The 12500-nt window shown below is 43.0% G+C and overlaps 1 protein-coding gene across 1 annotated transcript in view; it reads left to right on the top strand.

The window, feature by feature from the left end:
- The window catches only part of LOC143276800 (uncharacterized), a 70581-nt gene that overhangs the window by 19758 nt on the left and 38323 nt on the right, over window positions 1–12500 (top strand). The window contains exon 3 of the mRNA XM_076581448.1: window positions 7222–7433. Coding sequence (XP_076437563.1) covers window positions 7235–7433 — 199 coding nt within the window. The 5' untranslated portion in view covers window positions 7222–7234. The remainder of the gene's footprint in view (window positions 1–7221; window positions 7434–12500) is intronic.

Here is a 12500-nt window from a genome sequence, read left to right as displayed (position 1 = left end):
TTGCCCCCATCAGCATGGCCTTATGCCGATAGGAGGTAAACTTCACCAAGATGGGACGACTCCTGGTGTCCCCGTTGGACGGCTTCTTCCCGACACGGTGGGTCCTGTCGATCATGTCGTCTGTCAGCTCGACACCAGCCTCTCCACAGATTCGTTTCACAACTTCGTCAGTTGACTCTCCCTTTGTTTCCGGCACGGAGCTGATCCTAACGGAATTCCTTCTACTATATTGTTCCAATTCGTCCACTCTGTCTTGGAGTTTTATGATTTGATTTTCTTTGGCTTCAAGAGCATCGCGAAGTTCTTTAACTGTGGATCGCAAACCAAGGATTTCCTTCCGGAGTGGATCCAGGACTTGGGCAGCTACTGCTCTGGAAATCATTTCCAGAATGTTAGGATCCCCGAGTGCGGCTTTCAGTTCGTTGACAAGGGGCACAGAGGCAGTGTTGTTTACTTTACTGGGGTTCGAATCTAACAGGGTGCTGGAGAGAAAATCAGAATTTATAATCGTCTCGTCACCATCAAAGCCACTCACACTGTCTTCAGATAAACAAGTCCTCTTCTCCATCTCCACTTGCAAAGGCGAGGTAGCTGGTCGTTTTTCTCTGTTCTCTCTGCTCATGGCGTGAAAATGGTATGAAGTAAAGTGGAAAGAAATATACAAATAATACACACCTGGATCAAACTTGAAAATACCATTAGGAAAACCTCTCAAAGCACGGCAGGGATTATAACTCACAATACACAGCGAAGAATAAACGAACACATTTGAAGAAACGATCAGTCTACAGTCTACATGCAGAAATGGCACGCTATACACGACCTGTCAAATTATGAAGAATCAACGGGGATGTGGAGAGGGAGAGGTGGCAGTTCAAACACATACGGCACAGCACGGGCAAAATCATAAGAACAAGTTGAAAACTATCAACAAGTTGCAACCGGAAAATGGGCGGTGTCACTCAATCACATTGTAAGTAGACTTCTTTAAATTCAGTTTTTCGATAAGTTACATAGTCGCACACCACCAAAATACTTTCTCGGAACCATAGCACAACAGCACACACCACAGCTTATGGTAACAGTAGAAAAGAAGCCATAGATTTCGCTGAAAGCCTCACAACTTCGGAGCACAAAAGTCGCACAGCCTCACTCAGCCGCCATCTTTGTTGTTTGTGGGAAATTGATTAATCTAATTACTGATCTATTTATTTATGAATGTATCTTAATTTACTTCATTTTATCTTATTATATTTTTCCTCAGGGCCTGAACTGATCTGAACTTTCCTGCCTGATTGCAGAACGCCAAAATTTACTTAACACTGATCATCTCTTGAATAGATTTCGTGACGGTGTAACGGATGAGAATCTGATCTCCTCCATGGAACATGTTAGAACGAGTGCTGACGACAAAGACTATTGAATCGGCACTTTACGTCACTCGGCTGCGGGTTGACTGGGGATCCGTTATTGTTCCTGTCTGAAAGTTAAGATAACAGCAGTTCGAGGATAACGGCACCACAAACGTGTCATTGGAAATGATTTTTGGACTCTGCAAGATGGCTGTTCAGAATCGTTGTCAAAATTAAGTACAATAACTCCCCGAACCACAGTCGAAAACATGTACTAATAGTGATGTCACTTCAATACACATGTAAATTGCCGTCAAAATGGGCCCTTGAATTTATGATAGGCCTAACACAATACGAAATTAGGAAAAGAGAGTTGTAGCCAAAATTAGATAATTCACAAATAATACACCATGAAAAGTTCAAGCGCGCAAAAAGCGACGTCAGTAATTCATGAAGTTAGTCGGCATACCAGCGTACACATACAGTATAGATGAAGGAGGAGCGTCAGTTAGCACTGCACCAGATGTCACACAGCTGCAATTCGTGCCAGTTTGTACAACGCGGCATGGGTCAGCCACTGGCACCAGATGTCACACAGCTGCAATTCGTGCCAGTTTGTACAACGCGGCATGGGTCAGCCACTCAAGTATACAGATAAAACAACATGGACACAACAGCAACAACATAACGACAACGACGACGAATAGAGAAACCGAATAAAGACCGGACTACAAAAATAATGAATAATTCACGTGTAGCTGGATATAAAGTGATCTGATGTCGTCTTGGGAGAGGTGATAAGTTTTTCATTGTCGTCGTCATCATCGTGGCCATCGTCGTCATCGTCTTCGTCATCATCATTGTTGTCAACTGCTCATTATCATCGTCGTCGTCATCGCCATCATCATCGTCATCGTCATCTTCTCTATCATCGTCGTCATTGTCAACATCATCATCATATGATCATAATTTTCTTTCGAGCAACGTAACAGTTGTTTATATTACACATATTGTTGTTGTTGTTGTTGTTTCGGTTTGTTTTTTTTAATGAAGATAGGTGATTTATCTTACATTTCTCAGTTGCCATACACAGACATATTTTATCGAATTATAATAAGATGTTGGTATGTAGATAATACATAAGGGAGAGACGTGATGATGATGTGATGATGTTAATTATCTATTAAGTTTTGTGTATTATTTTACTTCATTTCATTTTATTTTTCCCTCGAGGCTTGGCTAAACGCGTTGAGTTACGCTGCTGGTAAGGCATCTCCTTAGCAGATGTGGTGTAGCGTATGTGGATTTGTCCGAACGCAGTGACGCCTCCATGAGTAACTGAACTCATCTAAAGTAGCCTTTATTTCTCAGTTGCCATGCACGAATTGGTATGTTAATAATCATCGTTTCCCGGTCATAACGGATCTTGACTATGGATTGTCATGAGAGAACCGTAATAACAAAGTGTGACTTGAACACTATTGGAGAAGACTTCCATTTTAATGAAATGTCTTCGGTTCTCAGACATCGGTAAAGACAAAGTCAGTAGCCTATTCACTACGGGGAAGAAAACCCAGCTGATTTTGAGAATATTCATACTCGTATAGATGTGCAACGTCCCCTGAACTTATCTAAGGTTTAATCAGTACCAAAAAGTAACTTTCATTAATTGTTTTGTTTATTATAGTCAATGTTATATTGATTAGTTGAAATGAAGTGTGATATTTCTGAAATCCTCCATACAACAACTGGGGTGACTTTATTGAAACTCATTGAAACTTTAAGTGGATTGAGACATTGATAATGCAAAAGATGTGATTGCAGCCAAGACTTCAATGTGTATAGCTGTCTGCTGTTATGAGGACCTGCAACAACTGGGTGTTCAAAGCATTTGACTTTCGTTGACTTTGGATCTGAGAGTCTCGGGTTTGAATCCCAGTGGCGGCGCCTAGTATGTTAAGAGTGGGAATTTTTTCCGATTTCCATGATCAACAGATCTGTTTGGCTGCAAGTGCCAGAATATCCCCTGTGTGTATTTGCACGCAAAAAGATCAAATACATACGTAAAAGATCCTGTTATCCATAGTAATGTTCAAGTGGGTCATGGAAATAAGAACGGAATATGGTTGCCTTCACGAGTACACGATTGAACGTGGGAGTTGCGCCCTTGAACGCGGAAGAAGAGAAACTGCTTCAGTTATGTTGGTATCACGGGTTCAACCAGTCCTGATCTCACTTGGTCTTTCATGCCACTCACCGCTGTCTCCTTCAGCCCACTGTGTGCCTTTCTCAGTCTCTCCCTCTCATAACTTCTTAGCGTTCAGAAGGAACACACACACACACACACACACACACACACACACACGTTGTGTGTCTGCCATGCACAGAAGTGGTGGAACAAGGCAGCCACTGGGGACGGGTCAGTAAAAAGCACTTCCCCCCACGGTCATCAGGGTGCTACTCATCACAAGGGCTGTCCCCTATACGGTCATCATCATATACCCCAGCCCCTTCACACACACACACATATATAGTGAATAGACGTTATAGTGAATAGACGTTAAACTGAAGAAAACACACACACACAAACACACACACACACACACACACTAACACACACGCACACACACACACACACACACACACACACACACACACGTCACGACCATAACATCCCTGAAAATGACTCATCACACCCAGTTCCCTCATACTTCACCATCAGTATTGATGGTAATGCCACACAGCTAATTACTCATCTGTTTATTGCTCTGTGCAATTGCCGGTGAATTACTATACAGTTTGTGTTTCATTCATTCTCTGCCACGGGGAATCCTGCTTCTGGTTGAATATGGATTACTTAACTGAGTAACAAACATGAAATCATGACTAATGATTAACAAGAGAGGCAAGGCCTTCAAGACTCATTTGTGATACACTTTTAAAAAAAATCTAATCGTTAAAATGTGTTCTGTATTTGTTATTATAAAGCTTCGGGTTAAAAAAAAAAAAGAAAAAAAAAAGTCCTAACCAGATTCGAACCCCGTGTGTTCGGGTGAGAAGAAACTGTCTTACCCATTACACTATCGTGGCTACACCGACGTTCTAAAATTTACTATTTGAACATGCTTTTTTAAAAGGGCGATTAATCGATTGCGGTATTCGCAGTGTAAACGCTGTTTAAATCATATTATTCTGGTGTATCTTGGGCATTCCAAAAATCTTCAAGGGCAATAAAAAATTCTTTTTAAGTCCGCGGTAAAGGAGACGTGGCTATCACCGCAATCACACTGCAACATTTAGCCGTTTTCTCTAGATAGATGTACAAGTTTAGTTACACCCGCCGGGAATGTAGTACGACATGGTCGATTCAATTTCTCTTTTATGTTCATTCTAGTTTTATAGTTTTAAAGTTGATATGAAAATTGAGTATTTTGTTAAACTAGAGCCAAGTACAAGTACTTCTAAACGTCGTATGAAGTGAAAAGGACTTCATTTTGAGAAAAGTCAAGACTGGAAATTTTTTCGTTTCATCAATTCAAGGGTATTTACAATTTTTAACTGTGAATTCCGACTGATTCTGTGGATATTTTTATGGCAGTTTGGGGCATAATCCAGTAAGTGATGAGGCGTTCACAAATCTTTCTCTGAATAAATATTTAATGGTCTCCTTCTCCAACTTTCCATCACATGTTATCATGTATTGTCCATTGAATATAGGATTGAACGGGCAGGTCAACAACTTGAAACAAAATAGCGTCGTTCGCGTTCGCGAAGAATATGAGCACGCGCTTTTAATATGTATAAATATGTGTACACAATTGATTTTTGCCCATGACCTTCAGGGCTCAGCCAATAGATCTATAAACTCCACTCGTCGTTTTGATTTTAGTATTTTCCGAAAAAGACCACATGGGCGAATGAACATAGTGAAAGCCCTGTACACTGAGAGTAAAACACACAAGCTTTTTATGTATTGAGTATGATTTCAAAATGCAATGTTTAAGATGAGAAAGATCAGTTTAAAGCAAATTAAGTCCCCTAGCATTAATTACAGATTAATTTCCCTTTTTTACTATCCGCACCAAAACGTTTGCAAAATAAATATAACTTCCATGCTTAGTGAAAGAAGTTCCTGTTTGAACAAAAAATGCTAAAAATGACTGCTCTTTTTGTTGTGTCAGAATATCAGATCAAAGTGCCAAGTTTAGAGAATAAAAAATATATAAATATAACAGTAAATGCAGTTTGCATATAATTTGGCTTCTTTTATTTTATTTTATTTTTGTGTGTGTGTGTGTCCATCCAGAGGTGCAATATTGTTTTAAACAAGATGACTGGAAAGAACTGAATTTTTCCTATTTTTATGCCTAATTTGGTGTCAACTGACAAAGTATTTGCAGAGAAAATGTCAATGTTAAAGTTTACCACGGACACACACACACACACACACACACACACACACAACCGAACACCGGGTTAAAACATAGACTCACTTTGTTTACACAAGTGATTCAAAAACACGCCAATGGCAGTCAAATAAAAAGCGTGAGACTATATATATATATATATATATATATATATATATATATATATATATATATATATAGGGACGTTCATCAAATGCACCAAACACAAACATGAATGAAGTAATAAATGTATGGCGCCTGCACTCCCGGCTACATCGAACACAGGCACACATACACGCGCACAAACACACGCATGCAAGCACATACATACATACACAATTTATGCTAACATGTGATGAACAACCAAGACTGAGGAATTTGATTTTTAATGTTGTACTTAATTATGATCAGAAAAAAAAATTCTGTTCACACACACACACACACACACACAGATTTAACACTTACCCACAAGCACACACACTGCATGAAGGCTTCAAGAGGGGGCGTGAGGGGGGGGGGGGGAGCCAGGAGACAGACTGTGTTGTCATGTCAAAAGGCCATTTTGAACAGGTAGGGGTTTGTTGTGTGTGTGTGTGTGTGTGTGTGTTGTGTGTGTGTGTGTGTGTGTGTGTGTGTGTGTGTTTTCTTTTGAAAGATAACAGAGTTGGTGAGTGACGGGGGTCTAGAGGAAAATTCCAGACAAAAGGTGTTTGATACTGAAAGGACCTTTGGCCAAATATCTTTGAGAGACTGGGGCCTCCATGGAGCATTTCTCGTGAAGTCCTCAGAGAGCGGGAAAGGTGTAAATAAACTGAAGGAACTTGGGAGAGCTCGTTCGTGTATGTCGACAAGCCAATATACCTTCTTTCTTTCGCTCTATCTATCGTTCCACCCTTCCTTCTTTCCTTCTTTTCTACTGTCTTTCTTTCTTTTTTCTCGTCCTTCCTTCCTCGATACTTTTCCTTTCTTAATTTCCGTTCTTTCCATCCTTCTTTCTTGCATGTGTTTCTCTGTGTTCCTTTTCTCTTTCTTGAAGAGCTTTCCCTCTATTTCTCATTGTTTTTGTTTGTTTGTTTGTTGTTTTTCAAATCATAATACACACACACACACACGCAAGCGCGCGCGCGCGCGCACACACACACACACACACACACACACACACACACACACATTCGGTTGCTGGGCAGTTTTTTTTAAGTATGACTGGAATGAAGGCTGTGTCCATTGTTACCCATCGGTTTTGCTGACGTCAGGAAAGGCCACACAGACAGGCTTTGCCAAGGACAAGTGTAAAGCGTGAGACACGTACGTTCCCATTCACATAAACGTACAAGCCCCCAGCACACATTCTTCAGTCTGTTTCGTTTTCAAGTCTTTCATTCACACATTTTTATAACTGTTACTTCCATTCAGTGAGAGGCACACGCTATGATGACCTAACTGTCCTGTATGCTACCTTGCAGTGAGGCACACGCTATGATGACGACCTGTTGCGCTGTTCTGGGCCTGGTGCTGTTGGTGATGACCAACCTGGCGGCCATCATCGCCTTTGCCACGCCCTACTGGATTAAGCTGGGTATGCGCATCAACCGCGGACTGTGGGCCTACTGCGGCCCCTCTGTCTGCACCTGGGTCTTCCAGGATACCGTCTACTACATGCAAGAGCAGGACTCTGGTGAGATGGCCTATGGCTGTTTTGTTTTTGTTGTCGTTTGTTGTTTTTTTTGTTTTTGTTTTTTTGTTGTTTGTTTGTTGTTTGTTGTTTTTTTCGTTTTTTGTTTGTTTGGTTTTAGGGTGTTCTTTTAAGGGATGGGAAGAGTGGTTGTCAGGCAGGGGGTGGTCTCAGTGCTCTGGAGGGAAGCACACATAAAGACTGGGTCCGCAACTAAGCGAGTGGTGTCGTCTGTAGGGGGTCGTAGTAGGCGATGTCCTGCGTATGTCGAATTTGAACTGGCACTGCTGAACACCATTGTGTATGGTGGACTCGGGGTGAACGGCGTGGAAGATGATGGGGAAGCAAGAGAGAGAGAAGACTAAGTTTTGATGGATAATAGTTGATCACAGAATAGGTAGGTTGAGCAGAGAATACAGAAGTAGGGAACAAGCTCTTTAAGACAGTTATTGTCAACGTTTAAAGTCGATAGTTAGCTTTTTTTTTACTTTCCGAGTTCGTTTGGCTTTTTTGTGTTGGTGTCGTTGTTTTGTTTGCTGCCCCATTATACGTGCCATTGCAATGCCGTTACCCCCAAGACAATTATCCCAAGCTACCAATTCATAAAAACACCCACATGTATTCCCACTCGTTTAACACAGTCCTAGCGCCTGTAGCCCAGGAAGAGCGAGCTATTAATGAGACCCCCGCACTCTTCTTGAGGCACTGTCTGGGTTTTCCTGTGTTAAGCGCATGGTCTGGTTCAACATTCGCAGGACACCACCTAACAAGTTCCCTCTTGACAACAATAATCAATTGTATGTCCCCTCTAATGATGTTTGCGTTCAGGATTTTAATCGCTATTTCATATCATATACTGTACGACGTCAAACTGATGCAAACGAAGCCTATTGGTTTGCATTGTATAGCCAAAATTCGGCAACAGAGTGGGTTGGGGGAAGGATGGGGGCTGTAAGACAGGAGCAAAGTGTGTGTGTGTGTGTGTGTGTGTATGTGCGTGCGTGCGTGCGTGCGTGCGTGCGTGCGTGCGTGTGTGTGTGTGTATGTGCGTGCGTGCGTGAGTGCGCGCGCGCACGCAGAATAGTTCACGATCTGTCGTGGTGAAACGTCTCCTGCAACAGTGGAGAGAGAGGCCCTATGGCTTCTCTTGTTCATGGCTCCCACCTGGAAAACACATCACCGTGAATTTACCACTGTGGTCACACGTGTGTGGGTAGAGGGGGTGTATGTGTGTATGTATGTGTGCACGCACGCGTGTGTGTTTGTGTGTCTCTATGAGTGAGAGTTGTTTTTATTCCTACTGGGAAAAAAATTGCAGAAACTCAGCAAAGAAACGAAAATTGTGTTCTCTCTCTCTGTCTCCTTCTCTACCCTAACTCTGTCTCTGTATCTCCCTGTCTCTCTATCTTTCACACACCTCAATAACTGCAATAATCTGGTCAAATCAGATATGCAATCGAAATGCAGCCACTGCACTGAGTACCAGGCGCGAGAACATTAACATCGTGGACGCAAACGTCAAAACCATCTCACGCCATTCAATATGTACACATACATACGCATAAGCAGCCGCACCCGCATGCACACACACACACACACACACACACACACACATATGTACGCCCACACAAACATGGGCACCTTCCTTCACTAACAGGTGACCTTTTGTACACACATGCCCTGTCCACTTGTACACAATCACACATGGCAAGATCTCTAGGTAGGACAAGTGTTCAAATCATTTGTTGTTGCTGTTGTCTTTTGATCAAGCATCTCCCCCTTTGCCAAGCCCTTCGTGACCCACTAATGACACAGGTATTTTGCGAGACTTTTACTTGGCGACTTCAGTAACCCCATCTGCATCAGCCCTGACCCCGCTTTTCTGTGTAGTGTCCCCAGTCATCCGATAATCAACACAGTGATTTTTGTGTAAAAGCCTGCATTGTTTAGTGTCAGACACAGTGGCATGTTTTTGTCATATTTGTTTTGGGAGCACTGGTCAATGAAAGCATGGAAAGGGTTTGCGACTCCTATGATGAACGCTGCCGAATTGCCATGGTCAACGAAGCCCAGGTCAGGTCTGCTCCTGTCAGTATAGGTGACGTCATCTGGTTCTCGAAGACAGCTACATAGTGGGTGACTATTGTCTTTTCCAGTTCCTTTCTCACACTGCACACACCTGTCATGTCTTTCTGTGCACATGCCCGCAGTCGTCCGCAACAGTTCAGTGCTCGCGAAATGGTGTCGAACTGGAATTCGCACAGTGGACATGCCATGGGTATTCTTCTGGATAGGATGTACTGTTTACACTGTATGTTTCTAGCATCTGCAACCTGCTCTTGGGGATGAACCTGTTGAGGTGGTCATTGAGACTGCTGTTTGTGAGGTGGCATATGGAACAGATCTGCAAAAGGCAAAGCCTCCCTCTCTCTGCAGTCTGCCCTGGCGGTGGAAGTGCTGGGCATTGCTGGGCGTTGCTGGGCATCAGTATGCCTGAAGAGGATGATATCATCATTGTATGTTTGTAGCACTGCCCCGTACAGGCTGCTGTGCTCATCAAATTCAAGTCGGGCCTTGACACTGATAGAGAGTTCATTGAGCTCGACCCAAGTTGACCGGGGCCAGTAGATTTTTCTGTTTCTGGTTCATAATAACACCCAACCTTGTCAAACACACGCTTCCACGTTCGAAAATCCGTATGTTCTAATGTCTCCTGTCTCTATGAGCTGAGGATTTCTCGAAATAAGCGTTCGACTGCTTCAATTTTTCTAGCTATCACATGGAATATTGCCATCAAATTTGCTACAGTCCGATAGCTCGACGTGGCAATGGTCAGACGTAACGACAGTACGAAAAGCGGCTGCACTGAAACATTTAATCCGACGTAGCAATGGTCCGACGAGGCAATTATCCGAATGTTCATTATTTTTACTGAAAAACGTGAAATTTTTGTTTTACAACACGTTTGTTTCTACCGTAGATGTTATTTCCATGGAATGTCTTTTGTGGTTTTAAACTATTATTTCAGTATTTTCAAGTCACTGACGCACCTACACGCATGTCTGTCTGTCTGTCTGTTTGTCTCTCAGGTCTGTCTGTCTGTCTCTCCCTCTCTCTGTCTGTCTTGTCTATCTGTTTATATCTGACTGTGACTGTCTCTGTTTAGTCTGTCTGTCTACTTATTTCACCTGTCTCTCTCTCTCTCTTTGTCTTGTCTGCCTGTGTCTGTCTCTACCTACTTACCTACAATATATATATATATATATATATATATATATATATAATTTTATATATAATCTGTTCAGTTTTGACGCCTGAGCATGTTTCGAGCCCAATGGCATGATCACGCAAGCGGAAAGACAGGGGGAAAATAAGGTGAGAATACGCCATAGAATTTGCACTGAAAATAGTTTTTAATACTTCTCACATATACCGACACGTGCGCACATATATATCTGTACAATATATATCTATATAGACACACATACTCGCGCGCGCGCGCGCGCGCGCGCACACACACACACACACACACACACACACACACACACACACACACACACACACACACACACACACACACACACACCAACCACCCCCCACCCCACCCCACACACACACGCACTCGCGTGTGCATGCACGCACATGCTTAAATGTAAAAGTACATATTATATTCATAGGCATAAACCCAATGTGCGGCATACAACTTGTAAATGTGTACTCTGGCTTGCTGGTTTTATACAAACAAAAAACAAAAACAGAAACAAATCAAAACAACACACACACACACACACACACACACACACACACACACACACACACAGAGTCAGAGTGAGAGACAGTCGGAGGCACAGGCAAAGGACGTGAGAGAGACAGACGGACAGAGGCAGAGGTACAGCAGAAAAAGTGATGGAGACAGAGACTGAGACAGACTGAGAGAGACTGAGAGAGAAGCATACACCCTCAATGGCAGGCACTGTGTGATTCAGAGCATCATTTTCGGACTATCGGATGTCGGACCAATGCCACGTCGGACAAAATAGAAAAGTAAAGTGTGGGAATTATGGCACGTCGGTCTATTGTCCTATCGGACCATTGCTACGTCGGACCATCGCCACGTCAGATTAATGATCTTCGGACTGATGACGCTTCGGACTATTGACATATCGGCCTATCGAGATGACACCATCACATTCACTCCTCGAATCGTTCATTCAGCAGTTCCGGTACAGAAATGCATTCACCAGCCAATGTTGGTGGCTAGCCGTTATCACTGTTGTGACTTATCTTTCCACCGCGACGGCTCTTGCAACGAGGTAACTTGCATGTATATATGATTGTCAGTCGTGTCCGACTATGACCTTCAGAACAGCAGAGGAGGCAACTGCTGTTCCGACTATTTGGGCTAGAATTTGATTATAGTGGAGAGTGTCTTGCCCAAGTACATCCCCATTCTCTCGGCCAAGAGGGTTTTAGGACAGTCGGCGTTGGGATGGTTCCCAAAGGCCAACTAGCCCACAAGGCTGCAGCACTAAGAGCCAGTGCAATTTTGCCTCCTAGTTTGAGAGTCATGGTCTTTCACAAAAGACTAAGCTGTAAATGGTTTCCCATTGACTGAAGAAACCATTGATAATACAGCTCTCACTTTGCTGTTGGCCCAAATGTAAACTTATGTCAATGTGTGATATAAGCCGAGTGTTGGGCTATATATTTGCATGTAGGTACCATATTAACCACAGGTCGACTTAGATGTTGCTACGTTTTCCATGGCAGCTACGGGGGTTGGTACGCCAGGCAGCACACACACACACACACACATTCTCTGACTCTGCCTCTCTCACTCACTCCCATACATAATCGGTCATTAACGAGCTTACACACGCCGCCCTGCACTGCAGCTATTGTTACGAACTATGACGAACATAGGCTACATCCACTTCACTAAGGGTGTAGCGAGACACACCCTACATTCTCAGACGCAGTTATTGTACAAAAGGGCTTCCTCTTCCGGCATTCGTGTTCATCACGTTCAGACGAGTTCAGAGTCTGACTATAAGTAATCATCAGTTGAGA

This window comes from Babylonia areolata, chromosome 33, assembly GCF_041734735.1.
Source record: "Babylonia areolata isolate BAREFJ2019XMU chromosome 33, ASM4173473v1, whole genome shotgun sequence".
In the NCBI taxonomy this organism is placed as follows: domain Eukaryota; kingdom Metazoa; phylum Mollusca; class Gastropoda; order Neogastropoda; family Buccinidae; genus Babylonia; species Babylonia areolata.
Note: the sequence above shows the minus strand (reverse complement) of the source record. Positions and strands in the feature narration are given on the sequence as shown.